Source organism: Lissotriton helveticus, chromosome 3_2 (genome assembly GCF_964261635.1).
Source record: "Lissotriton helveticus chromosome 3_2, aLisHel1.1, whole genome shotgun sequence".
Classification (NCBI taxonomy): domain Eukaryota; kingdom Metazoa; phylum Chordata; class Amphibia; order Caudata; family Salamandridae; genus Lissotriton; species Lissotriton helveticus.
Window position 1 is genome coordinate 497,960,943 of NC_136062.1, and position 24,589 is coordinate 497,985,531.

At 51.5% G+C, this 24,589-nt stretch overlaps 1 protein-coding gene across 7 annotated transcripts in view; it reads right to left on the minus strand.

Annotated features, from left to right (window-relative positions):
- CELF1 (CUGBP Elav-like family member 1) overlaps nt 1-24,589 on the minus strand; it is a 427,681-nt gene that overhangs the window by 306,023 nt on the left and 97,069 nt on the right. For all 7 annotated transcript variants that reach the window (XM_078684502.1, XM_078684500.1, XM_078684498.1 and 4 more), the window contains exons 5-6: nt 1,956-2,004; nt 1,115-1,249 (exon numbers count right to left, since the gene is read on the minus strand). In XM_078684502.1, the coding sequence (XP_078540628.1) occupies nt 1,115-1,249; nt 1,956-2,004 (184 nt within the window). The remainder of the gene's footprint in view (nt 1-1,114; nt 1,250-1,955; nt 2,005-24,589) is intronic.

Consider the following 24,589-nt stretch of genomic DNA (forward strand, 5'->3'; position numbering starts at 1 on the left):
AACTTCGGCACTTCGGTGTCCCAGCATAGCCTCACTATCCTAGGGTCAGGATCCACTGTCGTTTTCTTCCTACCAGGTCGGGTTCGCCCGTGAACACTAACTTTGCCTTTTCTAGCTTCCATAGACTTTGTCCCGCATCCCGCGTGAGAGTGCACACTCTGCACCCGAGTTCCCTAGGCCTCCTGCTAGTAATCTAAAGGTTCAGTAGTCCAGTCCTAGCGATCCCAAAGCCTCTGAGAATCGTTACTTACCTGCTAGTAATTCGCATTCCACTTTGAAAGTATATGGTTTTTCGTGCCCCTCGGGCATTTGTGTAACGTGCTAACTTAAAAGTATTTTCGTAAGAGTTTTGTTGTGTGCTTAGCACCCTGTCCTCATAAAGAGTACAGGGTTGTTGTGATTCTAATAAATACATTGTTTATTTTCATAACACTTGTGTGGTGTCCTTTCACTGGGTGTTCAAGGGGTAATGTGATGGTAAAACAGCTGGCTTAACACGCCCTCTAGAGTCTTAGCCTTAGACTGCTCGTATCCATGCTACTAGGATAGCTGGTCTATAAGGTTGACTTACAACCAATCATCAATAAGGGTTGTTTGGACTGATATATAGTGATCACTAGAATAGTGAGCACTGCACATCAGGCCAACTTCTCACAGGAGCGTTTATACGTTTTTTCCTTCCGAAATCTTCGGGGTTTTAGCAAAAGATTGCTTGTTCTCCTAGTAGTTCGGGAGCCACCCGAAAATGTCAACTTTTGAGTGAGGTAGGCGGGTGAATTCAGATGCACAGCCTTGTGTGTCATGCATGCGATTTTCAGTTGGATTCTGGCTTCAAAAGGTAGCCAGTTCAGTGATTTAAAGTCCGGGGAGATATGTAAGTGTTTTTTTGAGCCTGTGACGAGTCTCGCTGCGGCGTTAAGGGACGCTCTTAGGGGTGCCGTAGTAGTTAGGGGGAGCCCGCAGAGGGCGGTGCTACCGTATTCTATGTGCGGGATGACTATAGATTGTACTGCAGTTTGGAAGTCTTTGGCAGGAATTTAATACAGCTTTATACAGCTTTAATGTAGTGCCATTTGCATTAAGCTTAGCAATGTGGTAAGAAACATGAATTTACCTCTACTCAGTCCGTCTGGACCACGCAGTATTCGGCATTCCTCAACTTGTCCATATGGGGAGAACATGCCCCTGATGTCGTTCTCGTTGCACTTCTTGGAAATCATCCCCACAAACAGTTTTCTATCTTCCACAGCTACAGGCGAAAAAGTATACACAAAGAATATTAAAACACGGTCCCAGTTCCACCATCACTTCCAAAAAAGGCGCTGCTGAGGTACATATGAAAAAAAAATCTCAGCACTTATCTGAACTCCAAAAAGACCAAACAGTTTATGAGCCACCAATCACTGAAGTCGCAGAGTCATTACAAATGCAAGCCTTGGGCAGGTGTAATCCCCCACTCCCGCACTTTCTCACCCAAGATTACTGATTAATGACCAGAAGCGATGCAAACAGCATAAACAGGCACTGTGGTTTAGTTTCTTAAACTAGCCATTAAAGTTAACTCCCAGCCTCATTACATATTTAAGCTTTCTCATGAGTAATTTATCCCTCACAGACTCCTCCGCAGAGGCAGCCTTGGGAGTGCATTTTAGTAAGTCGGCTCTGCAAGTTAAACGCTCATTGGAGACACGACAGAGCTGCAGGTCACAATTTCTTCTTTCCAGCACGGGTAATTCACCATTCGATTATTGAAATGGTCAGAACATTTAGGAAACGTCAGATGGTCAGTGACACTTTCATTCACCAAAACCCCATCCCAAGCTGAGAAGAGACTAGCACTATATTACACTATTGCAAAGCAGGAGAAAGGCCCAGGTTGTGCATTGCTTGAGGGTTCAGTCTAATAACATCCACAGTCCTGAAACCAAACACCAAGAAATACAACCGAAACTCACCATTGTTCTTCTCGCTGTCTGCTGGCTTCATCTGGATAGGATGGTGCATCTAGATATGAAAACACCACAAGAATGTGAAATCAGAGGAAGAAACATCAATCTAATGAGGTCGGGGAGAGAAAGCGGACAGGAGCATAAGTCATTCCAAGGAGGAACAGGAAGAAGGGTGCAGCATGAAAGGAAACATCCTAATAGTGTGACACTGGGATGCTCAGTGTCAGAGTGAGTGTGATGGCAGAAGACAGTCAGTACAGCAGGAGGGTCTAGACTGAACATTCCTCCAAGCACTGCTGCAAGGGCTGGTGCAGGGGTTACAATCACCTGTGCTAAAACAGGTCATTAAAAAAAAAAAATGACCAAACAGTTAAAACCAAGAAGGATAGTCAAAAACTGCAGTGCTAACAAAAACCGAGGGCCTTTACAGCCCAAACACTAGTGTAGGAAGATGGCTCTGTATATGGTTATCCCGCGCACAGTCCAGAGAATCCCTCAGAAGTGAAGAGGGCTCAATATAAACCCAAAGTGCAATTTGTGGTAGTGTGGACAAGCAGCCTTCGACCGAACAGAGAAATGCAAGACATTTGTTCTACACACAATGACTAATAAATGACACGACTCAAAAGGCGATCCACACCAAATTTTACAAAAATAAACTTTGTTTACGTTTTATTTTAAGACCAATATCTTTACAAAAAGGTAAGAATATTTTTCAGGAAAAATACTTTAGTCTTTCAAAAGTAAACACTTTTCAAACAGTTCAATGTTAACCTATGGAGTAAAACAATGCGATTTCACAGGTAAGTACGCATAGGAAACTAGCTCTAGATATTCTAAACCAAAATGAGGTACAGTGTGCAGAGTCCACAGTCCCCAGAGGTATGGCAGACGCTAAAGTTAGATATAACCTTACTCTCTAAAGTGGTAGCTTAGTCGAGCAGTAAGGCAGTATCAGAGGACAGCATTAAGCATTTGATGTAGTCAGCAAATTAATTCACTCTAAAAGACTTAATCCAGACCAATTGGTTTTGTAGAAAAATATTCTTTTAGTTATTTAATTTCCTAGAACCAAGCAAGCCTGGCACAGGTAAGTGATTAATACTTTAAAGTAGTAATGCAGTTTGTAAACAGTTTGAATTGTAATTGTATAGGCACTTTGTTTGGATTACAGTATAGATACTACTAATGAAATGCTTTGAAATACAGTACATATACACTGTATAGGCTTTTTAGTAGAATGTCGAGTAGATTCCAGATTACTTTTCTTGCACAGTGCAGTATACCTGGATACTGAACTGGGACATTTCCTGTAAACAGGTAAGTAAAAACATGTTTCTTATTTAGTTACTTTTAAACGGTTTCATAGATTTTCCTAAAACAGTTACTCTTAAATTATGGAGGGATATATTCAACCAGAACAGAGCTCCTTCAGCGAAGGGGACCTTGTCCTACATCCTCAACTAGGCCTCCGACCCCTCCCCCTTGCCTCACCGCAGTTGGGTGACTTGCCAGAATCAGCTCCCCAGCCACCTCCAAACCCCCCTAGAATCGACACGGTCAGCAGCCTCTCGACCACAGGGCTCTACCCCTCCCTCCACCTCCCCCCCGCTCCTCCAGACAAGCTGATGCAACGCCTTGAATTGCTAGAAGCACAGCTCGGGATCCTAGTTCACGGCCTAAAGGAAACTTCACTCCCTAGGTAAGACAGCGGTTATCCCCAGTCTTGGCTACCCCCCTTTCTCCTTCGCTAACAAACAGAATTGACCCACCACCCAGACCATGGCTCACGCATGCCCCCGGCCCCCTCTTAAGAAACCCTGGGTGGATTCACGACCAGAGAGACCCAGAAGAACGTATCCCAACCTTTCCCACCAGGAAGCGACCACACTCGCCGCATCTTACGACCACCCTACCATCCCCCTCCACAAGCTAGCTCCCAATCTACAGATATCGACTTCGCCCACCTTAGCACATACCCTGACTCGAACATCCTCACCCAAATCAGCTATCCAAGTTATTACTGGTATGGGTAGGGACCCTCCCCAACGCAGACCCCCCAGACCGCCAGAGTACCTAACTTCTATACCCAGGGCCCTCCCTGGCACTCAGAAGCCTAAAGAAGAACCACACCTCAACTGTATGCTCATCAACAGCAGATCTGCTGCCAAACACGCTACTGAAATAGCGGAAGCCATCCTCTCACACGACCTGGATGTAGCCTTCATCACTGAAACATGGCTTAATACCCTGTCTCTCCCCAACATGGACATGCTGGTGCCTCCAAGTTTCTCAATCATTGTAGGAGAGTAGGGCCTGCAATCCTATGATCACCCAGATTTTTGCTTTCTGCTGCACTGGTTTACGACTTTCCCTGGCTGTGGGCCTGCTAATCAGACCCACAGCCTAGCTGTTCTCTCTATCCAAATTGTACTCAGGTACTGAATTGGCACTGGGCCCTCTCCAAGTCCCTGTACCCAGGGCTGAGGTGCACCCAGAAGTCTCCCAGGGGCTGAAGCATGTATTGTGCCACCCCTGGACTGACTAACTAAACTGACACAACTGGCTGCACGACAGCTGGGGCAAGGCGGTGTACTCACCCTTTGCTTTAGATATAGTATACCTATATCTAACCCTAAAATGGACACACAGATCTCCTATCAGTCACTCCTATGGCAGGCCTTACCAATCCTGAAGGCAGAGTGCTTGGAATCGTGTGAGATGGTGCTCTGGCATGAGCTGAGCCTGTCTGCGGCTTTCGGGATCCATCCCTTAGCCGTTTCCATGATATCGCATACCATATACTCTTAAGTGCATTATAATCTTCGCGGTTATATGCCAACTCTGGTATCGCTTTATCAAAACATGTCGAGTAAGGTGTCATACGAATTGGAATACTAACCCCTCGCCAATTCTGGCGACGGGGTTAGCATTCCACCCGTCTAGAGGGACACGACATGTATGTAACCCCTAACCCCGGTTAAAGTCAAACAGAGCCTCAGCTCCACAAAATGGATGCTGCCACCGAGACACAAGTCTGCCCTCCTGCTGCTGGGAGTCCTCCCAGAGCAGGAGATAAGGACAAAGGGTTTCCTGCCAGGGGCGGTGCCAGCACCGTCCCAGACAGGATTTTGTGTATCCTAGGTAGGCAGGGCTTCAGAGGAAGGTGACTGCAAGTGGCACCCCGGTGCTCACTATGCATAGGCCGGCTTGAACCAGTTCCAGGGACACTCCAGACCCTGAGCTGGGGAAAAGCCCGCCAAGGAAGTGGGTGTAACCACCCCCCTCCTGGTCCCACCCATAGGGCAGGACTTAGTCGCGTGCCAGCCCCCTTTTCTCAGATAAAGGTAGGAGCAGGCCCCCTTCCAAATTAGATCATCTTTGGAATCAAGATACGACTTTCTGCGAAAGGACTTCAAGATTTCCTTCTTCAAGATTCTCCCTTGTGACTAAGGAGTAGTCACCCTGCATCCGCAGGCACCATCGCAAGAACACTGCGGTCTGCTATAAGTCCTTCCTCCGGAATCCGACTGCCCAGCTCGACAAGACCCGGCTTCCCTGGCACCTCCGACCTCTACTCACCTCTACAGCCAAGCTGAGAACCGTGAGTGCGACGAGACCTCAAGGGACCGACTATTGCCAAGACTGCACGACTTCTGCACAGCAAGCCCGCCGAGTAATTTCCTGGTGAGTGCTTTGGGGTCCGAGAAGCCCCGACCCTGAGCAGCTCCAGCACCGAAGATCAGCCCCCCAGCATCTCCACGATCGGCGTGGGGCCCTTCTGCTTTTTGCTGCTCACCGCGTTGTTTGGCTACTAGCCCGCTGGCTTGTGGCCTTCTGAACGACGCCCGACGACATCACTGCTGCTGGTCTGGTTGCTCCAGACTGGCCCTTGCTCCCTTCCAGAAGAGGAGCACCCCGGACCCTCCTGGTCCACTCAAGATGCCATTTTGAGTCCACCGCGTGGGCTTGAATTAGCCAAGGCTTTGTTGCCCAATCCTGGGTTCTTCGACGCCGACAGCTTCATCCATCGTGGGACAGCTCGCCTCTCCATCCTGGTCGCCGACAACGCCTCCTGGTCCGTGAGATCTGCAGAGCCAGCGTCGCCCACTCACCTAGTCGAGGTGACTACCATCCGGTGCCCTCCTGGTGCCCACTGACTACTGGCTAGTAGTCACGAACTTGGTCCCCTCTGCTTTCAGGTGTCCTCCATCTTCCAGATCCAGGCTTGGATCACTTCGAACTATCTTCACTGGTCGCCTGCCAGCATCTTTTCTTCCAGGCTCCTGGTCCGGCAACGAGGATTCCCGACGTCTTTTGAGACCTATGCAGCTGCAGCCCCTGGGCTAGGTAACTTCGGCATTTCGGTGCCCCAGCATAGCCTCACTATCCAAGGGTCAGGATCCACTGTCGTTTTCTCCCTACCAGGTCGGGTTCGCCCGTGAACACTAACTTTAGCGTTACTAGCTTCCATAGACTTTGTCCCGCATCCCGCGTGAGAGTGCACACTCTGCACCCGAGTCCCCTAGGCCTCCTAGAAGTAATCTAACAATTCCATAGTCAAGTCCTAGCGATTCCAAAGCCTATTAGTACTGTACTTACCTGCTAGTAATTTCGCATTCCACTTTTAAAGTATATGGTTTTTCGTGCCCCTCGGGCATTTGTGTATACCGTGCTAACTTAAGTATTTTCGTAAGAGTTTTGTTGTGTGCTTAGCACCCTGTCCTCATAAAGAGTACAGGGTTGTTGTGATTCTAATAAATACACTGTTTATTTTCATAACACTTGTGTGGTGTCCTTTCACTGGGTGTTCAAGGGGTAATGTGATGGTAAAACAGCTGGCTTAACACGCCCTCTAGAGTCTTAGCCTTAGACTGCTCGTATCCATGCTACTAGGATAGCTGGTCTATAAGGTCGACTTACAACCAATCATCAATAAGGGTTGTTTGGACTGATACATAGTGATCACTAGAATAGTGAGCACTGCACATCAGGCCAACTTCTCACAATCATCCATAAAGACAGACCGGAGCTCAGAGGGGGTGGTGTAGCTATCATTCACAAGAGCGACCTCTCCATTTCAGAACATCCCTCATGCCTTTATAATTCCTTCGAATGCCTATCGGTCATCATCAAATCGAGCACTAATAGCCCACTTCACTGCCATCTCCTGTACCATCCTCCCGGTAACCACAACGAATTTGGAACACAGCTCAAGGACTTGATCACCCAATGCGCTCTCAGCAACGATAGTAGCCTAATTCTGGGGGACCTTAACCTGAGATGGAATGAATCAAAAAACCCAATCTCTGAATGAACTCCTGCTAGATAACGGTCTGTTCCAACACTGCCTAGAAGAAACACCACCGAGGAGCAATCCTAGATGCAATCATCGCGGACAAGAAATCAATCACTATTGACTACATCATTCCTGTCGACTGGTCCGACCACCACATTATTCTTTTTCATATCAACCATCCGGCCCTTCCCAAACCCCCCACTCTGGCTCCTCCTAAATGGGTCAGGAACACATCCAGAGTCCCTCGAGACAAACTAGAAGAAGGGCTTAGCTCGCTCCTTCCAATCGAAGCGGAGCACCTCTCAACCTCTGATCTAACCTCTCTCTACCACTCTAACCTGACACTCTCCTTGGACAAGCTGGCTCTCCTGAAACAAAAAAAACCTAGAAAAACACCCTCAAGGACTTGGTTCACCACAGACATCAACAAGGGGAAAGAAGACACCTCAGAACTGTTGAGAGAACCTGGAGGAATAATCCCTCCTCCCTCCATCGCGATCAACTTAAGGCAGCACGCAGAAACTATAACAAGCACATCATGAACAAAAAGTCATCGTTCTTCTACCTGGCCCTAAACAACGCTAAAAACCGCCCCAACGAACTCTTTAACATCATTAGGAGCCAAACATCCAAACCGGCAACATCCAACATGACGGCGTCAAAATCGCTGTGTAACAACTTTGCTAGCTTTTTCAATGATAAAATCGCCAAAATTGATCTGGCTCTCAGCACGGACCCTGCCTCTCTCACGGGGACCTCGACACTTGCAACATTAAGCAATCCTCTAGTGAGTACTCCTACGCTCTGGTCCTCATTCCGCCCCATCCAGGAAGTTGAGATAATCAAGCCGATAGCCGCCGCTAAACCCTCATCCCACTCCCTAGACCTGCTCTCCTCGAACCTGATGAAAGACATGAAGCTCACCCTAGCCCCAATCTGGTGCAAGATAATCAATAGTTCACGGAGTACGGGACTCATTCCTGACGGCCTCAAAGTAGGCCAAGTCACGCCGTTACTAAAAAAAACCTGGTCTGGACATTGAGGACATGAACAACTTCAGACCGGTGTCCAACCTTCCGCTCCTATCTAAAATTCTCGAAAGATGTGTTCTCCCTCAGCTAACCCAACACCTAGAGAATATCAATCTACTTGACCCTCACCAATCTGGATTCAGAGAGGGATGCAGCACCGAAACCGCAATCTTAAACGTCCTAGACGATCTTCACATGTCCCTCGACTCGGACCAATGCAGCCTTCTCATCCTACTTGACCTATCAGCCGCGTTCGATACAGTTGACCACTCCCTGCTCCTCAAAGCCCTCCAAGAGCGAGCAGGCATCGAAAGGACGGTACTTAAATGGTTCTCCTCCTTCTTTCACAACCGCTCACAAAGAATAAAAATAAATAACTTCGAGTCAGACTCCCGGCCCGTCAGTAGAGGAGTCCCTCAAGGATCAGTTCTCTCTCCTCAACTCTTCAACGTATATATGGAACCCCTTACCACACTTCTAAGGAAATCTAACATTCCCTTCCACCTCTAGGCAGACGATACACAACACTACCTGGAAACCACATCGATTGAAGACATCCACAAACTAAACGCCACACTCAAAGAGGTCCAGCAATGGCTCTCAATGAACCACCTCAAACTCAACCAAGAGAAAACAGAAGTTCTACTCATCTCAAACAGAGACAAAAACCCGCAAATCGAAGAATGGCTCAAAGCCTTAGACGCCCTTAACGAATAGTTTTCTTACCTGTCGGTGTAGTTTTGCAGCTTGAAGATCTTTCTGGATTCACTATGCTGTGCATTATTCCGCGGTCTTGTGGTTGGGTCCGGATTCGTAGTCTTTTCTTTGTTTTTTTTTTTTTTTTTTCTTTGCCCAGGTGGGCGTCGGCGTCACACCCCCTTTGGGTGTATTTCCGGTGACGTCGGCATGCTTCCTGCGGAAGCTCCCACTCTTGGGCGCCATCTTCGGGTTCTTTTTTTCCGTGTTTCTTTCGTTTCCGAAGTAATGGCAATGTTCTTCTTAGTTTGTATTTACCGCTTTGTATTTTCAAAGTCTATTCTTTAGTTAACCACCTCTTCTCTCTCCAGCCTCATCTTTCTGGCGGAGGTGGGTGGGTTCGCTAGTGAATCCAGAAAGATCTTCAAGCTGCAAAACTACACCGACAGGTAAGAAAACTATTCGTTTTGCAGCGTGAATCTTTCTGGATTCACTATGCTGTGCATAGATTTTGTAGCGGTTTCTCATCTCTGTGGCGGCTGGGTGGAAGATGAGCGTTGGGTGTTGAATATGTGCTGCAGCACCTTCTGTCCCACTTGAGCTTCCTTGTTCATTTGTATGTCCACACAGTAGTGCTTCGTGAACGTGTGCACCGAAGCCCATGTTGCCGCCAGGCATATGTCCTCTATGGGTGTGTTAGCCAGGAAGGCGATTGTAGCGCCCTTCTTCCTGGTGGAGTGGGCACGCGTCCCCTCAGCCAGTTCCTGTCCTGCCCGTTTGTGGCAGAGTTGGATTGTTTGTGCGATCCATCGTGCAATGGTCCTTTTGGTTACTGCTTTGCCCATGAAGCTGTTTGCGAAGGACACAAAAAACTGTTTCGTTTTCCTGTGCCCCTTTGTCCTTTCAATGTAGTGCATGACTGCCCTTCTGGCGTCCAGGGTGTGCAGAGCTCTCTCTGCGCTGGTTGTGGGTTTTTGGAAAAAACTCGGTATCTGTATCGACTGGTTCATGTGAAAATTGGATACCACCTTCGGCATGAAGTGTGGGTCAGTCCTCATCACAACTCTATCGTTGTGTATTTGTATGTATGGTTCTTGTAGCGTCAGCGCTTGAAGCTCGCTTACTCTGCGTAAGGACGTTATCGCAACCAGGAAGGCTGTTTTAATAGTTAGCATCTTTAGGGAGGCCTTGTGAAGTGGTTCAAAGGGCTCTTTCATGAGTTCCGTTAGGACTGTGTTCAAGTTCCATGCAGGTGGCGGCACCCGCTTGGGTGGTGCGATCCTTTTCGCTCCTTCTAGGAATCTCTTCACCACCTGTGATGTGAAGAAGCTCCTGCACGTTTCTCCCCTTGTGTAGGCTACTATCGCTGCCAAGTGAACTCTTAACGAGGATGAGCTAAGGTTCTTCTCCAGTAAGTGCGTCAGGTACCTTAGCACTGTGGAGTCCCTCTTCATCTTATTGTGGAGTCTTTCCTGTCTGCACCATATTGTGAATCTTTTCCATTTCGCAACGTAGCACTTTCGAGTGCTGGGCCTTCGTGCCTCCCGAAGTACCCTCAGGGTGCTTTCTGGTAGTCTCAAATGTGCGAACTCTATGTCCTCAGGAGCCACGCTACTAGGCTCATGCTCTCTGGCTCTGGATGCAGTACCTCTCCGTTCTGCATGGACAGTAGATCTTTCCTCCTGCTGAATCTGTGGGGTGCACACTGTGTCATCTCCATGATCTGCGAGTACCAGGTCTGCCTCGCCCACTGCGGTGCGACCAGTATCAGTGTCATGTTGCTCGCTCTGCATTTGCTCAGTACTCTGTGCATCAGTGGTATCGGGGGAAAGGCGTAGGCAAATGTCCTTGACCAATCTATCCATAGGGCATTCCCCAGTGTCCCCTCCTCGGGCTGCCTGGATGCGAAGTTTTGGCATTTTGCATTCTGGCGTGTGGCAAACAGGTCCACCGATGGTGTCCCCCACCTGTCGAACAGGTATCTTGTCTCCTGAGCATTGAGCTCCCACTCGTGGGATGCCGATGTCTGCCTGCTGAGCCAATCGGCTTGTATGTTGTCCTTCCCTGGTAGGTGTATGGCTAGCAGGTCTATCTTGAGAGGGATGGCCCATCTCCATATCTCCTGCGCCAGCGTTGAAAGCGGTGCGGACTGTGTGCCCCCCTGCTTGTTGATGTAGAACATCGCAGTGGTGTTGTCTGTTTGTATCAATACCTTGTGCTTGTACAGTCTTGTTTGAAAGGCCTTCAGTGCAAGGAAGATTGTCTTCAATTCTAAGTAATTGATGTGCTTTGTGGCATCCGTCGGTGTCCACAGTCCCCTCACCTTGAGCTCCTCCATGTGAGCGCCCCATCCCTTCAGGGATGCGTCTGTGGTGATGGTCACTGTTGGCGTTGGGGGCGTTAGAGGCTTTCCCCTTGCTATGTTCTCCATGGTCCACCATGTCATCTCCTTCTGCACTGCGTGCGTTACAACCACTAGATCCTCCCAACTGCCTGTAGCTTGTGACCATTGCTCCTGTAGCCATTCTTGAATGGGTCTCATGTGGAGTCGTACATTCGGTACCAGGTGGATGCATGATGCCATCATCCCCATGATCTTGCTCGCCGTCCTCACTGTCCGAGCTTGTCCCTTCCGGTAGAGGCGAGTTTCCTTCACCAGCGCCCTCGCCCTCTTCTCGCTGGGGAACACCTTGCCCTGTAAGGTGTTGATCTGTGCTCCCAGGAAGATCTTCACTTGTTCCGGCTCCATTGATGATTTCTTCCAATGGATGGAGAACCCCAGGTTTATGAGCGTGCTGGTCACTGTATGTGCGTGCAGCTTGCATTTCTGGTATGAGTTTGCTTTCACCAGCCAGTCGTCCAGGTAAGGGTATACATGTATCCCCTGCCTTCTTAGGTGCGCCGCGACTGCTGCGAGGCACTTTGTGAAAACTCTTGGTGCCGATTTTAGACCGAAGGCCAGTGTCGTGAACTGGTAGTGGCTTTCTCCGACGGTGAACCTGAGCATGTGCTTGTGCTTCCTGTTCATTGGGATGTGCAGGTATGCGTCTTTGAGGTCTATAGTGACCATGAAGTCCCCGGTCTGCAACTGTGGGAGCACCTCTTGCAGGGAGGTCATTTTGAATTTTTGCGTTCTTATGAATCGGTTCACGAACCGTAAATCGAGAATGGGCCTCATTGTCTCGTCTACTTTTGGTACCAGGAAGTATGTTGAGTATACTCCTGTGTTTCTTTCCTTGAAGGGTACCCTTTCTATGGCCTGCTTCCGCAGGAGTTCTTTTGCTTCTTCCTGAAGGCACTGCAGCTGCTTGCTTGCTAGCGGCTTTCTTCTTGGTTTTCTGCTTGTTGGCCTCGCCTCCAACTCTATGCAGTATCCGAATTGGATAATGTTGAGGATCCATTTGTCTGATGTGATTCCTCTCCACTCCTGGAGGTGGAATCTTAATCTCCCTCCCACTGGTGTCCTGTGGTCGTGGGTGTCTAGTTTGTCTTGACCCATCTGTACGTGCTGCCCCCTGGGATCTTTTTTGTGGGTGGGCACACGGATTTTTTCGAAGTCACTTGGAGGTGGGCTGCTGGCCCCCTCTTCTATTTTGTCCTCGTCCATTTCTCCCTCGAAAGGACTGGCCTCTTTGTTGGTACTGCCAGGGCTGTTTCTGATGGCCCTGCTGACCCTGCGAGTCTGCCTGGTGCGTTTGCTGGAAAGCCTGGTGTGATGTACCTGGCTGGTTTCCGCCTCTCCCGCCGGGCCTCCGTGACGGGGTGCCCCTCTTGTTCCCTCTGAACTGCAATGCTCCCATGGATCTTGCTGTTTCGTTATCCTTCTTAAGTTGGCTGAGTTGCTCATCAACTGTTTGTCCGAAAAGCGTACTGCCGTTGAACGGGGTGTTCAGGATGCTGTGTTGCACCTCCGGTTTGAAACCGGATATCCTGAGCCAGGCGTGTCTCCTTTCCGTGACGCCCATCATCATGAGCCTGCTGGCCGTGTCTGCCCCATCCAGAGCCGTCTTTAGGCAAGAATTTGCAGCATTCTTCCCCTCTTCAATTAGCTTTTCGGCCTTCTGCTTGGCATCCTGGGGCAAGTCCTTCACCAACTGTCCCAGTCCCTCCATGATTTGGTACATGTGTCTGTTCACCAGGGCGTTGGAATTAGCCATGCGCCAGTGGGTCGCGGCATTCCGTTCGATCCTTCTGCCCACCAGATCCATCCTTTTGCTCTCCTTATCCGGTGGCGGGCCCGAGGTAGTGGGTACGTTAGCCCTCCTCCTTGCTGTGGCCGTGATAATGGAGTCTGCGGAGACCGTGCCCTGAATGTAGGCCGGGTCCTTTGCGGCATGCTTGTACTTCTTCTCAGTTCTGGGAGTCACTGCCTTGCATGTTGCGGGCTCCCTGAAAGCTTCCTTCCCCTGAGCCAAGACGCTCTCGAGCATCGGGAGGAACTGGCTCCTCGTTTGTGTTGGGAGCAATGTTTCCAGAAGAAAGTCTGCTTTCTGCTTCTCTTCGTCGAGCTTGAGCTTGAAAGCTGCTGCGGCAGATTGTATCACCGCGTTGTAGGCCCCGATGTCGTCCGGCGGCGAGGGCCTCGAGGGGTAGGTGTCGACCACCTCCTCCGGGCTGTCGGTCTCGACATCGATGTAATCCACATCCTGAAGGTCATAGGGCGCCGACTCTGTGTCTGTCCTGCCCTCATCTTCCTCCCCATAGCTGTAGCTCTCGTGGGGATTCTCGTACTCCTCCTGGTCGTCGAACACCTCGACGTCCCGGTCTTGCTCGGTGACTTCTGCGACCTCCTCTTCTTCCTCCTCGACCGCCTCCAGCACTGGTGGCTTGGTCTTGAGAGGGATCGTGAAGGCCTTCATCCTTGCGTCGAAATCTTTTTTCCGCTGCATGAAGTTCTCCATTTCTGCCTCGAGGCGCCTTCTTTTCTTTTCCATCTCGGCCGCGTGTTCCGCGTCGGATGGTTCCGCCGGTCTCTTCGACGGATGGCTCGTCGCCGTGCCTCTCAGAGTCGAAGTTTTCGACGTCGAACCGGATATCGGGTCTCTGGTCGTCGTCGACAGTTTCGGGTCTTTCTCCCTCGTCGATCGATCCTTTTCGGGGACGATTTTCGACGTCTTCTGCTGATCAGCAGCTCTCGGCGCCGGGGACTCCTTCTCTGAGGATCCGCTGGGCCTGGGAGTAGTCGCGGACGCCGCCTTTTTTGGCGTCGGCGCTTTCGGGGTCTTGCCCTCGATTTTTCGAGACTCAGAGTCTCTCGGGTTCTTGGGGGCCGAAGAGTCTCCTACCTTGTCAGAAGTCTTCGTGTAATCGGTCTCTACGACCGTGTAGCAGTCGTCTTCGGCGGCAGCGTTGTCTTCTTCCTCGGAGGACATCCCCAGCTCGTAGAGCGACGGGGTCGGGGCCTTCCCCTGCAGGGTGGCGTGTGCTACCCTCTGCCTCTCTCTCACACGAAGGGTCTTCGGGGTGAAGGCGGAACAGGCGTTGCAGTCTCCGCTTTCGTGGTCCACCGGTAGGCAAAGGTTGCATACCGGGTGCTGGTCTTTCTGCGCGTACTTGTGGTGGCAGTTCCGGCAGAACTTGAACGGCGTGTTGTCCATCCTCGAGCGTCCAGGGCCTCTCTGGTCGCGTGTTCGTCGACGGTCGTCGAAGATCTGGATGGAAAACGCCTTATCTTTGCTTGTCTTTCGTCGGTGAAGTCCCCTGGAGTCTTCAGATGACTTCCCCTCGTCTTTTCTGTATTTTCTTTCTTCTTTCTCCAAAAATGTCTGGAGCCCAAACGGGAACGATCCAGACCCGACCGCGGAAAAAAAGAATCTGAAGATGGCGCCCAAGAGTGGGAGCTTCCGCAGGAAGCATGCCGACGTCACCGGAAATACACCCAAAGGGGGTGTGACGCCGACGCCCACCTGGGCAAAGAAAAAAAAAAAAAAAAAACAAAGAAAAGACTACGAATCCGGACCCAACCACAAGACCGCGGAATAATGCACAGCATAGTGAATCCAGAAAGATTCACGCTGCAAAACGGGGCTCTCACGCCAACGAACTCTGTGAAATCCCTAGGGATCACCCTCGATTCCAAACTGGACATGAAAAAACATCTCAAAAGCCGCAAAATCCGCATTCCTAAACCTGAAGCTCCTGTACAGAATAAAACCCTTCCTACCTCCCAAAGATCTCAAACAGGCCACACAGGCGTTGGTGCTTTCCAGAATCGATTATAGAATCGCAACCTTGACCGGTTCAGCAAGTTCTCACTTGGGTCCCCTGTCCACGACCCTCAATGCAGCAGCAAGAATGGTCACAGGAACGAAAAAGTTTGAGCACATCTCTCCGGCACTTAGGGAACTGAAGTGGCTTCCTATTGACCAACGAGCCACCTTTCGCACAGCCTGTCTCACCCATAAAGCCCTGCACACAGGCAAACCGGAATATCTGGCTGTAGGAGAGTAGGGTCTGCAATCCTATGATCACCCAGATTTTTGCTTTTTGCTTCACTGGTTTACGACTTTCCCTGGCTGTGGGCCTGCTAATCAGACCCACAGCCTAGCTGTTCTCTCTATTCCAAATTGTACCCAGGTACTGAATTGGCACTGGGCCCTCTCCAAGTCCCTGTACCCAGGGCAGAGGTGCACCCAGAAGTCTCCCAGAGGCTGCAGCATGTATTATGCCACCCCTGGACTGACTAACTAAACAGACACAACTGGCTGCTTGACAGCTGGGAGCAAGGTGGTGTAATCACCCTTTGCTTTAGATATAGTATACCTATATCTAAACCTAAATGGGCACACAGATCTCCTATCAGTCACTCCTATGGCAGGCCTTATCAATCCTGAAGGCAGAGTGCTTAGAATCGTGTGAGATAGTGCTCTGGCATGAGCTGAGCCCGTCTGCGGCTTTCGGGATCTATCCCATCGCCGTTTCCATGATAGCGTCAGACCATATACTCTTAAGTGCCTTATAATCCTCGCGGTTATGGTAACTTTGGACTGACATTATCTCAACATGTCGTGTAAGGTGTCATACGCTTTGGAATACTACCCCCTCGCCAGTTCTGGCGACGGGGGTAGCATTCCACCCCTCTAGAGGGAGAAGACATGTTGGTAACTGTAGGAAGGTAGATCCCTGACTATGGTTGCCCCCAACTTTTTGCCTGGTGTTTTGCTGGTTTTCTGACTTAGTTGACCTGGGGCCCTGCTATTCAGGACCTCAGGCCCACTGCTCTCTCTGTTAAAATGGATTCCATGTACCCTAGGTACATATCCAATGGGATACGGAGTCACCTTACCAGTCCCTGTACAGTGTACCTTAGGTACCCAGGGCATAGGTGTACACAGGGCCTACCAGGGGCTGCAGCATGTATTATGCCACCCCTGGCAGGCCATCCAAATCTGACACAACTGGCTGCACGACAGCTGGGGCAAGGTGGTGTAATCACCCTTTGCTTTAGATATAGTATACCTATATCTAACCCTAAAACGGACACATGTATTCCTATCAGTCACTCCTATGGCAGGCCTTAACAATCCTGAAGGCAGAGTGCTTGGAATCATGTGAGATAGTGCTCTGGCATGAGCTGAGCCTGTCTGCGGCTTTCGGGATCCATCCCTTAGCCGTTTCCATGATATCGCATACCATATACTCTTAAGTGCATTATAATCCTCGCGGTTATATGCCAACTCTGGTATCGCTTTATCAAAACATGTCGAGTAAGGTGTCATACGAATTGGAATACTAACCCCTCGCCAATTCTGGCGACGGGGTTAGCATTCCACCCTTCTAGAGGGACACGACATGTATGTAACCTGTAACCCCGGTTAAAGTCAGACATAGCCGTAGCTCCACAAAATGGATGCTGCCACCGAGACACAAGTCTGCCCTCCTGCTGCTGGGAGTCCTCCCAGAGCAGGAGGCAAGGACAAAGGGTTTCCTGTCAGGGGCGGTGCCAGCACCGTCCCAGACAGGATTTTGTGTATCCTAGGTAGGCAGGGCTTTAGAGGAAGGTGACTGCAAGTGGCACCCCGGTGCTCACTGTGCATAGGCCGGCTGGAACCAGTTCCAGGGGCACACCAGCCCCTGTCCTGGGGAAAGCCCGCCAAGGGAGAGGGGTGTAACCACCCCCCTCCTGGTCCCACCCATAGGGCAGGACTTAGTCGCGTGCCAGCCCCCTTTTTCAGGATAAAGGCAAGAGCTGGCCCCCTTCCAAACTAGATCATCTTTGAATCCTGAAACTACTTTCTGCAAGAAGGAACTCAAGACTCTTCTCAAGATTTCTCCCTTGTGACTAAGGAGTAGTCACCCTGCAGCAGCAGGCACCAACCAAGTATCGCGGTTTGTTGCCAGTCTCTCCTTCGGATCAAGACTGCTCCAGCACGACGAGACCCGGCTTCCCTGGCACCTCTGACCTCAACCTACATCATCAGCCCAGCTGTGATCCGTGGGTGTGACGAGACCTCGAGGGACCGGCCATCTTCAAGAACTGCACGACGCTTGTCCAGCACGACTCCCGAGTGACCCTCGACTGAGTGCTTTGGGGTAAGAGAAGCCCCGACCCTGAGCAGCTCCAGCACCGAAGTCCAGCCCCCCCTGCATCCACAAGATCGGCGTGGGGCCCTTCTGCTCTTGACTGCTCACCGCGTTGTCCAGGTCACTTGCCCGTTGGCTAGTGACCCTCTCACGACGCTCCACGACGACAAACACTGCTGGTCTGGTTGCTCCAGACTAGCCCTTGCTCCCCTCCAACAGAGGAGCACCCTGGACCCTCCTGGTCCACTCAAGACGCCATTTTAGGTCCACCGCGTGGGCCTTGCATTTGCCAAGACTTGTTGCCCAATCCTGGGTCCAGCGACGTCAGCAGCAGATACCTTCGTGGGACAGCTCGCACCTCCATCCTGGTCGCCGACAACGCCTCCTGGTCCGAGAGACTGCAGAGCCCAGCAGCGCCCACTCACCTGGTCGAGGTGACTTCGTCCGGTGCCACCCTGGTGCCCACCTAAATCACTGGCTAGTGATTCAGAACTTGGTCCCCTCTGCTTTCAGGTCTTCTTCTTCCCTGATCCAGGCTTGGATCACCACTAACTTTCTTCACTGGCCGCCTGCCAGCAACAACTTCTTCAGGCTCCTGGTTCTTCAACGAGGGTTTCCGACGTAACTTCAACCCTATGCAGCCGCAGCCCCTGGGCTAGGTAAACCGAGTACTCCGGTGCTCCAGCATAGTCCAACACTCCTAGTGTTCGGATCCACTCTTGTTTTCGACCCACCTAGTCGGGTTCGCCCGAGAACAGTAACTTTGCAATTGCTAGCTTCCATAGACTTTTTCCCGCCTTACGCGTGAGAGTTCCCACTCTGCACACGACGTCCACAGGCCTCCTGCATCTAATCCCAGTGTTTAGAATTGTAGGCCTAGCGATTCCTGAGTCTAGAAAAGTATTACTTACCTGCTAGCAAGTTCGCATTCCACTTACTGTGTATATGGTTTTTCGTGCCCCTAGGGCATTTGTGTAAATTGTGCGACTTAAAGTATTTTTGTAAGAGTTTTGTTGTGTGCTTAGCTCCCTGACTCATAAAGAGTTCAGGGTAGTCTTGTTATAAATAAATATCTGTTTATTTTCATAACAACTTGTGTGGTGTCCATTCACTTGGTGTTCAAGGGGTAATGTGATGGTAAAACAGCTGGCTTAACACGCCCTCTAGAGTCTTAGCCTTAGACTGCTCGTATCCATGCTACTAGGATAGCTGGTCTATAAGGTTGACTTACAACCAATCATCAATAAGGGTTGTTTGGACTGATACAAAGTGCTCACTAGAATAGTGAACATTATATATCAGGCCAACTTCTCACAGTAACCTGTAACCCCGGTTAAAGTCAGACATAGCCTCAGCTCCACAAGATGGATGCTGCCACCGAGACACAAGTCTGCCCTCCTGCTGCTGGGAGTCCTTCCAGCAACGGAGGCCTGGACAAAGGGTTTCCTGTCAGGGGCGGTGCCAGCACCATCCCAGACAGGATTTTGTGTATCCCGGGTACAATTTGCAATAGAGAGAACAGCTAGGCTGTGGGTCTGATTAGCAGGCCCACAGCCAGGGAAATTCATAAACCAGTGAAGCAAAAAGCAAAAATCTGGGTGATCATAGGATTGCAGACCCTACTCTCCTACAAACACCACCACTTCAGAGACTGAAGAGCATGCAGAGACAGTCTTATCCTGTCGTCCCAAGATCCTCTCCTCTGATCCCACTGATCCTCCAAGCACTCCTGTAATGGTCTCATGTGCAGCCGTGCATGTGGCATGAAGAAGATACAAGAGGCCATCGACCCAGAGTAGACACCGTCCTCACTGTTTTAGATGGAGCGGTCATAAGAGCCTGAGCCTTCCGAAGGAGTGATAACCGTCTCTCCTCCGAAGGAGATACGCTTGCTGACAGTGTATTGATGGAGGCTGCCAAGTACTGTATGCACTGGACCGGAGTCGGGACAGACTAGGACATGTTGATGTGCAACCCCAGCTTGTTCAAGAGAACACACGTCTTCTGGAAGTGTGCTTGCGCTTCCGAGAAGGAGGAGGCCTTGATCAACCAATCGTCCAGGTACGGGTAGACAAACACCTTGTTCTTCCTCAGGTGTGCAGCTACCACTGCCATGCACTTCGAGAATTTTCTGGGCGCAGACTTCAGCCTGAATTGCAGTACTGTGTACTGATAATGATTGGCGCCGACTTGGAATCGCAGGAACTTCCAGTGTTTGTGTGCAATGGGCACATGGAAGTACGAATCCTGTAGGTCTATAGCGCATAGCCAGCCTCCCTGTTGCAGTTGAGGATAAATCTGATGCAACAACAGCATGCAAAACTTCTCTCTGCGAATCCACTTGTTTGCTTGTCGCAAATCCAGAATGGGCCTGAACTCGTTCCCCTTTGAGACAGAGATACGTCTTCTATCGCCCTTTTCCTTAACAGGATATCGGCCTCCGCCTGGAGCTCGCGCAGTTGAAACTGCGAGCTGACCGGTGGAATCGCTGGAGGCGGGCTGGTGAACCGAAGACTGTATCCATTGCAAACAATATTCAGCACCCACTTGTCCAGAGTAATGTTTCTCCACTCTGCCAGGAAAAGTTGAACGCTTACCCCCAACCGGAGTGGGTAACGGATGTAGGGGAAGTAACCGCTCAGGGCCTAGACCCAGCCGGGCCCTTGTTCGCCGCTGCGGACTGCTGGCCTCTGCCCTTCTGGCGCTTCTGGAAGGGCCTCCGAAACTGCTGCTGCTGCTGTCCCGAAGACTGCCCTCGCCCTCTGCCTTGCGCCCCGAACCGTCTCTGGAATGGGCGGTAGGTCGTCTTCTCCTTGGGCTTCTCCAACCCGACAGCCATCAGGGTCTCGGCCTCCGCTTTCATGCGGGCCATTTCATCGTCCGCATGCTTGCCAAACAGGGTCTCTCCCGAGAAAGGCAGGTTGGCCACCCGTTGTTGGGCCTCTGGCTTGAGGGATGTAAGTCGAAGCCAGGCGTGGCGCCGTTGGTTGACACCAAGGCAATATCCATGCGCCGCCAGAAGGGACACATCAGCAGCCGCGCTGATGACGTGGTCCGACACCAATAGCCCCTCATTGAGAATCTCTTGAAAGTCCTCGTTCTTCTCTCGAGGAAGGAGCTCAGCTAGCTGCTGGAGGGATTCCCACAGAGCTCTATCATATCGCCCTAGCAAAGCCGCGGCACTTGCAGCCTTCATTGCAGTAGACGCCGTCCCACAGACCTTCCTGCCAGCCGAGTCTAATCAGCGGCTCTCCTTATCAGGAGGCACCGTGGACGACGGGGTGGTGGCATGCTGCTTCCTAGCAGCTGTCACTATGACCGAGTCTGGTGGCAGATCCATCCTGAGAAAGGCTGGGTCAAAATCCGGAGCACGGTACTTCTTGAGGAGCCTGGAGGGAGACGCATTTGTCACCGCCGGAGTGAGAAAACTCCTGAGCGGGCTCTACCAATCCTGGTACTAGGGGTAGCAACGGCCGAGACAGGTGCTTTTTATTGGCGTCTCGAAAATCACGGACGGCGTGGGCACCGTCACCGTGATGCCCAACTTAGCCGCACCCCTCAGCAGAACATCTTGGAGTGAGACGATGTCGTCCACTGGCGACACCCTCGTCCCCGGGGATTCCGACAGAGTCGGTGAGCAGTCACTGGTCCCAGAAGAGCCAGAGTGGGATCTCTATCTGCACCTACAGTGGTGTCGCCTTTATCTTGTCAACGACCTGCGATGACTCCGCGATTTTATTTATTTTATTTTTTATTTTAAGGATTTCTAAAGCGCGTAGTCACCCGGAGGGTATCCCAGCGCTGAACCTGTTACCACCAGGGGAAGATAGTCGGGAGTGGGAGGGATGGCTCAGGGAAAAAGAAGGGTTTTGAGAGCCTTCCTGAACCTTAGAAGGTTTGGTTCTGTTCTGAGGCTCAGGGGGAGTGTGTTCCATTTTTCCCCGGTTTTGACCGAAAAACGACGGCCACCGAACCGGGCCTTCTTCACCTTGGGGATCGTGATGAAGTTCCCATGTTCGGAACGGAGCGCTCTTGTGGGTCTGTAAGGTGTGATCCAGTTACCAAGAATAGGAGGGCCAGCATTGTGCAGTACCTTGTGGGCCAAACAGAGGCCCTTGAAGGTTACTCTTTCCCTAATAGGGAGCCAATGCAGCGTCCTCAGTGCGGGCTTGGCAGATGTTCTTGCCGGGGTGTTCGTCAGGAGTCGGGCTGCGGCATTTTGGGCTTTTTGAAGAGTTTGGAGCGTGGCTTCTGGAGATCCTAGGTATATGGCGTTACAGTAATCCAGCCTGGATAAAATTAGGCCTTGGATGAGCAGGAGACGCGATTGAAAAGGCAGTAGGGGAAGTACCTTCCTGCAAGATCTCAGTAGTCCGTAGCAGATGCCGGCAGTCTTTCTTGCCTGTGTCCTAAAGGTGAGATCAGTCTCTAGCCATACTCCGAGACTCTTGACCTCAGTCTTGGGGATAGGGGGTTCACCCATGCAGGCGGGCCAGATGTTAGGGGGGAGGCTCGTGGTGTTATGCCCTAGGAGCAGGATCTCTGTTTTGGAGCCGTTTAGTTTCAAGGCAGAGTCACTCATCCACTGATGTACACTGGTTAGGCAATCGTGGAGATTGGAGGGCTCTAGCTTGGGGTGGGAGAGCGTTACCACCAGCTGTGTATCGTCGGCGTAGCTGACTATAGAAATTCCAAAGGGTGACACCAGTTCCTCCAGTGGGGCCATATACACGTTAAACAACGTGGGGCTCAGGGATGAGCCCTGAGGCACGCCACACTGGAGGGGAATGGAGGGGGAGCGGCTATCACCTTCCCATACTTGGAAGGAGCGTCGGGAGAGAAAGGATGAGAGCCATTTTAGTGCCCTGTCTTTCACCCCGATATTATCGAGACGATGAATTAGGACCTGGTGACTGACCGTGTCAAAGGCCGCACTCAGGTCCAGGAGGACCACTGCCACTGATCCTCCTGTATCGATAATTTCCCTGGTCTTTTCTACTGCTGCCAGGAGGGCGGTGTCCGTACCCTGACCAGGTCTAAAGCCCGTCTGGGAGTCATTGAGGAGATGGTTTGACTCCAGGAAGTGTGATAGTTTTTTATTTGCTAATTTTTCCGCCACCTTGCCTATCCAGGGGAGGAGTGAGATGGGTCTATAGTTGGATAGATCGGCAGGATCTAGCGATGGTTTTTTGAGAAGTCCTTTGACGACAGCCTCTTTCCAGTTCGAGGGGACTTCTCCTAGTGCCAGTGAGGTGTTAATGAGGGCTGTCAATTGAGGGACTATGGCCTGAGGGATTATTTTGACGAACCGTACGGGCACTGGGTCACTGGGGGCTCCGCTCTTAGTTGAAATGAGTGCGGCCATCACTTCCTCTTCTGTGACTGGGCCGAGCGCCGCTAGATGTGGCTTATTGAGTGGCGACGATGACTCCTTGGATCTCATTATGATGTCGGGTTTAGTGGCAGGAAGGGAGGTGATGATTCTTTTGATTTTTTCGTCAAAGGAACGAGAGCGCGATCTCCTCGGCTTTGGACGCTCCGCAGGTCTCACAGGAGCAGGAGACTGCTGCCTGACCGGGACCCTCGGCTGAGGAGTCCCCTTAGGAGGCGTCGGGTACTGTGGCAACGAAGCCGTCCTCTGCAGAACCGGAGGCAGTCCTTGAGGGGGTAGCAGAGGTTGCCCATGAGGGGGAACCAGAGGTGGAAGCGGAGGAGGAGTGGGATTCCGTGGCGGAGGTTCCTTGGGCAAGGGAGGAGGAGGAGGAGTAGCTGCTCTTGGCTTGGGAGGTGTATAAACCTCAGAGTACACAGAGCCCTGACTCCCTCCTCCTCTTCTTCCTCGGCGGAGGCGATTTAGAGACCGCGTCCCCTATTGGGGACGGTCACCGAGGCGCCCCAGCGGACCCAGAGGGACTCCTGGCATCAGAACTACTTCGGCGCTTCTTTGGCGTAGAAGAAGGTCGCCTCGACGTCGATAGGCGCCCTCGTCTCGACGTGGAGTCTCCTCGACGCCTGCGAGTCTTCGACGTCCTCCTCGACGCCAAGGATCCCCTCGACGACTACCTTCTCGCCGACGACAAGCGGCAGTGTCGCCGCGACGGCAAGCGCCGACGCAGGGTCGAACTCATTCGACGTCGATGACTCGACGACGACAATGACACCGTCGACGGCGATCTAGACGGCGGCTTCGTCAGCCCCCTCGACGTCGAACGTAGACGCCGCTTCGACCCAGAGCCCTGGGGAGACGGGGAACAGACTGCTGTCATCCCTCTCGACGCCGTCGTCGATGCTATCGACGTCGGCAGAGAAATAGGACGTTTGCTGGCCTTCCTGCCTCTGGGGAGCCCCCCGGAGGCCTCAGCATGGGCAGATGAAGCATGCCCAGACCCACCTTGTGTCTGCAGTCTTCTATCTTCCAGGCCTTGGAGCCTGATCTTCATCCTCTCTCTCAGGGTCCTGGTGGATAATGTCTGGCAGATGCCACTCTCCTCTGGGACATAAGATGAGGGAAGGCAGACGATGCACTAAGGATGGGCCACGCGGCAGGTGAACACCCCCACCCACTACGCCGGACACACGCTTGACCCAGTCTTCTCCTCCAGCAAGTACATCTCCTTCAGCCACTCCACCGGACTCCACTGGATAGACCACAGCTGCGTCCACTTCAGCTTCAGAAGGACCACGACTGACCACCACCCGCAACAGGTTCCCCGCAGGAGCTGGAACAAGATCACCACCGACCAGCTCACCACATCACTGAACCAGAACCCTCTCGCCAGATCAACGGACCCCAACCAAGCAGCCAACAACCTCACACAGTGGATCACCAACTGCGCGGACGACCTCGCGCCCCTGAAAAACCACCCCAGCAGGCCCGGCAGCAAGAAAACCTCCTGGTTCAACGACGACCTCAAGAACTCCAAGAAGAACTGCCGTACCCTCGAGAAAGCCTGGCGAAAAAAACAGACAACATGACCGCCCTCAAGCACGCCACCCTCAAACACCACCATCTGATCCACACCACCAAGAAGACAGCATTCAAGGATCGACTAGACAACAACGCACACAACAGCAAGGAAATCTTCAGCATC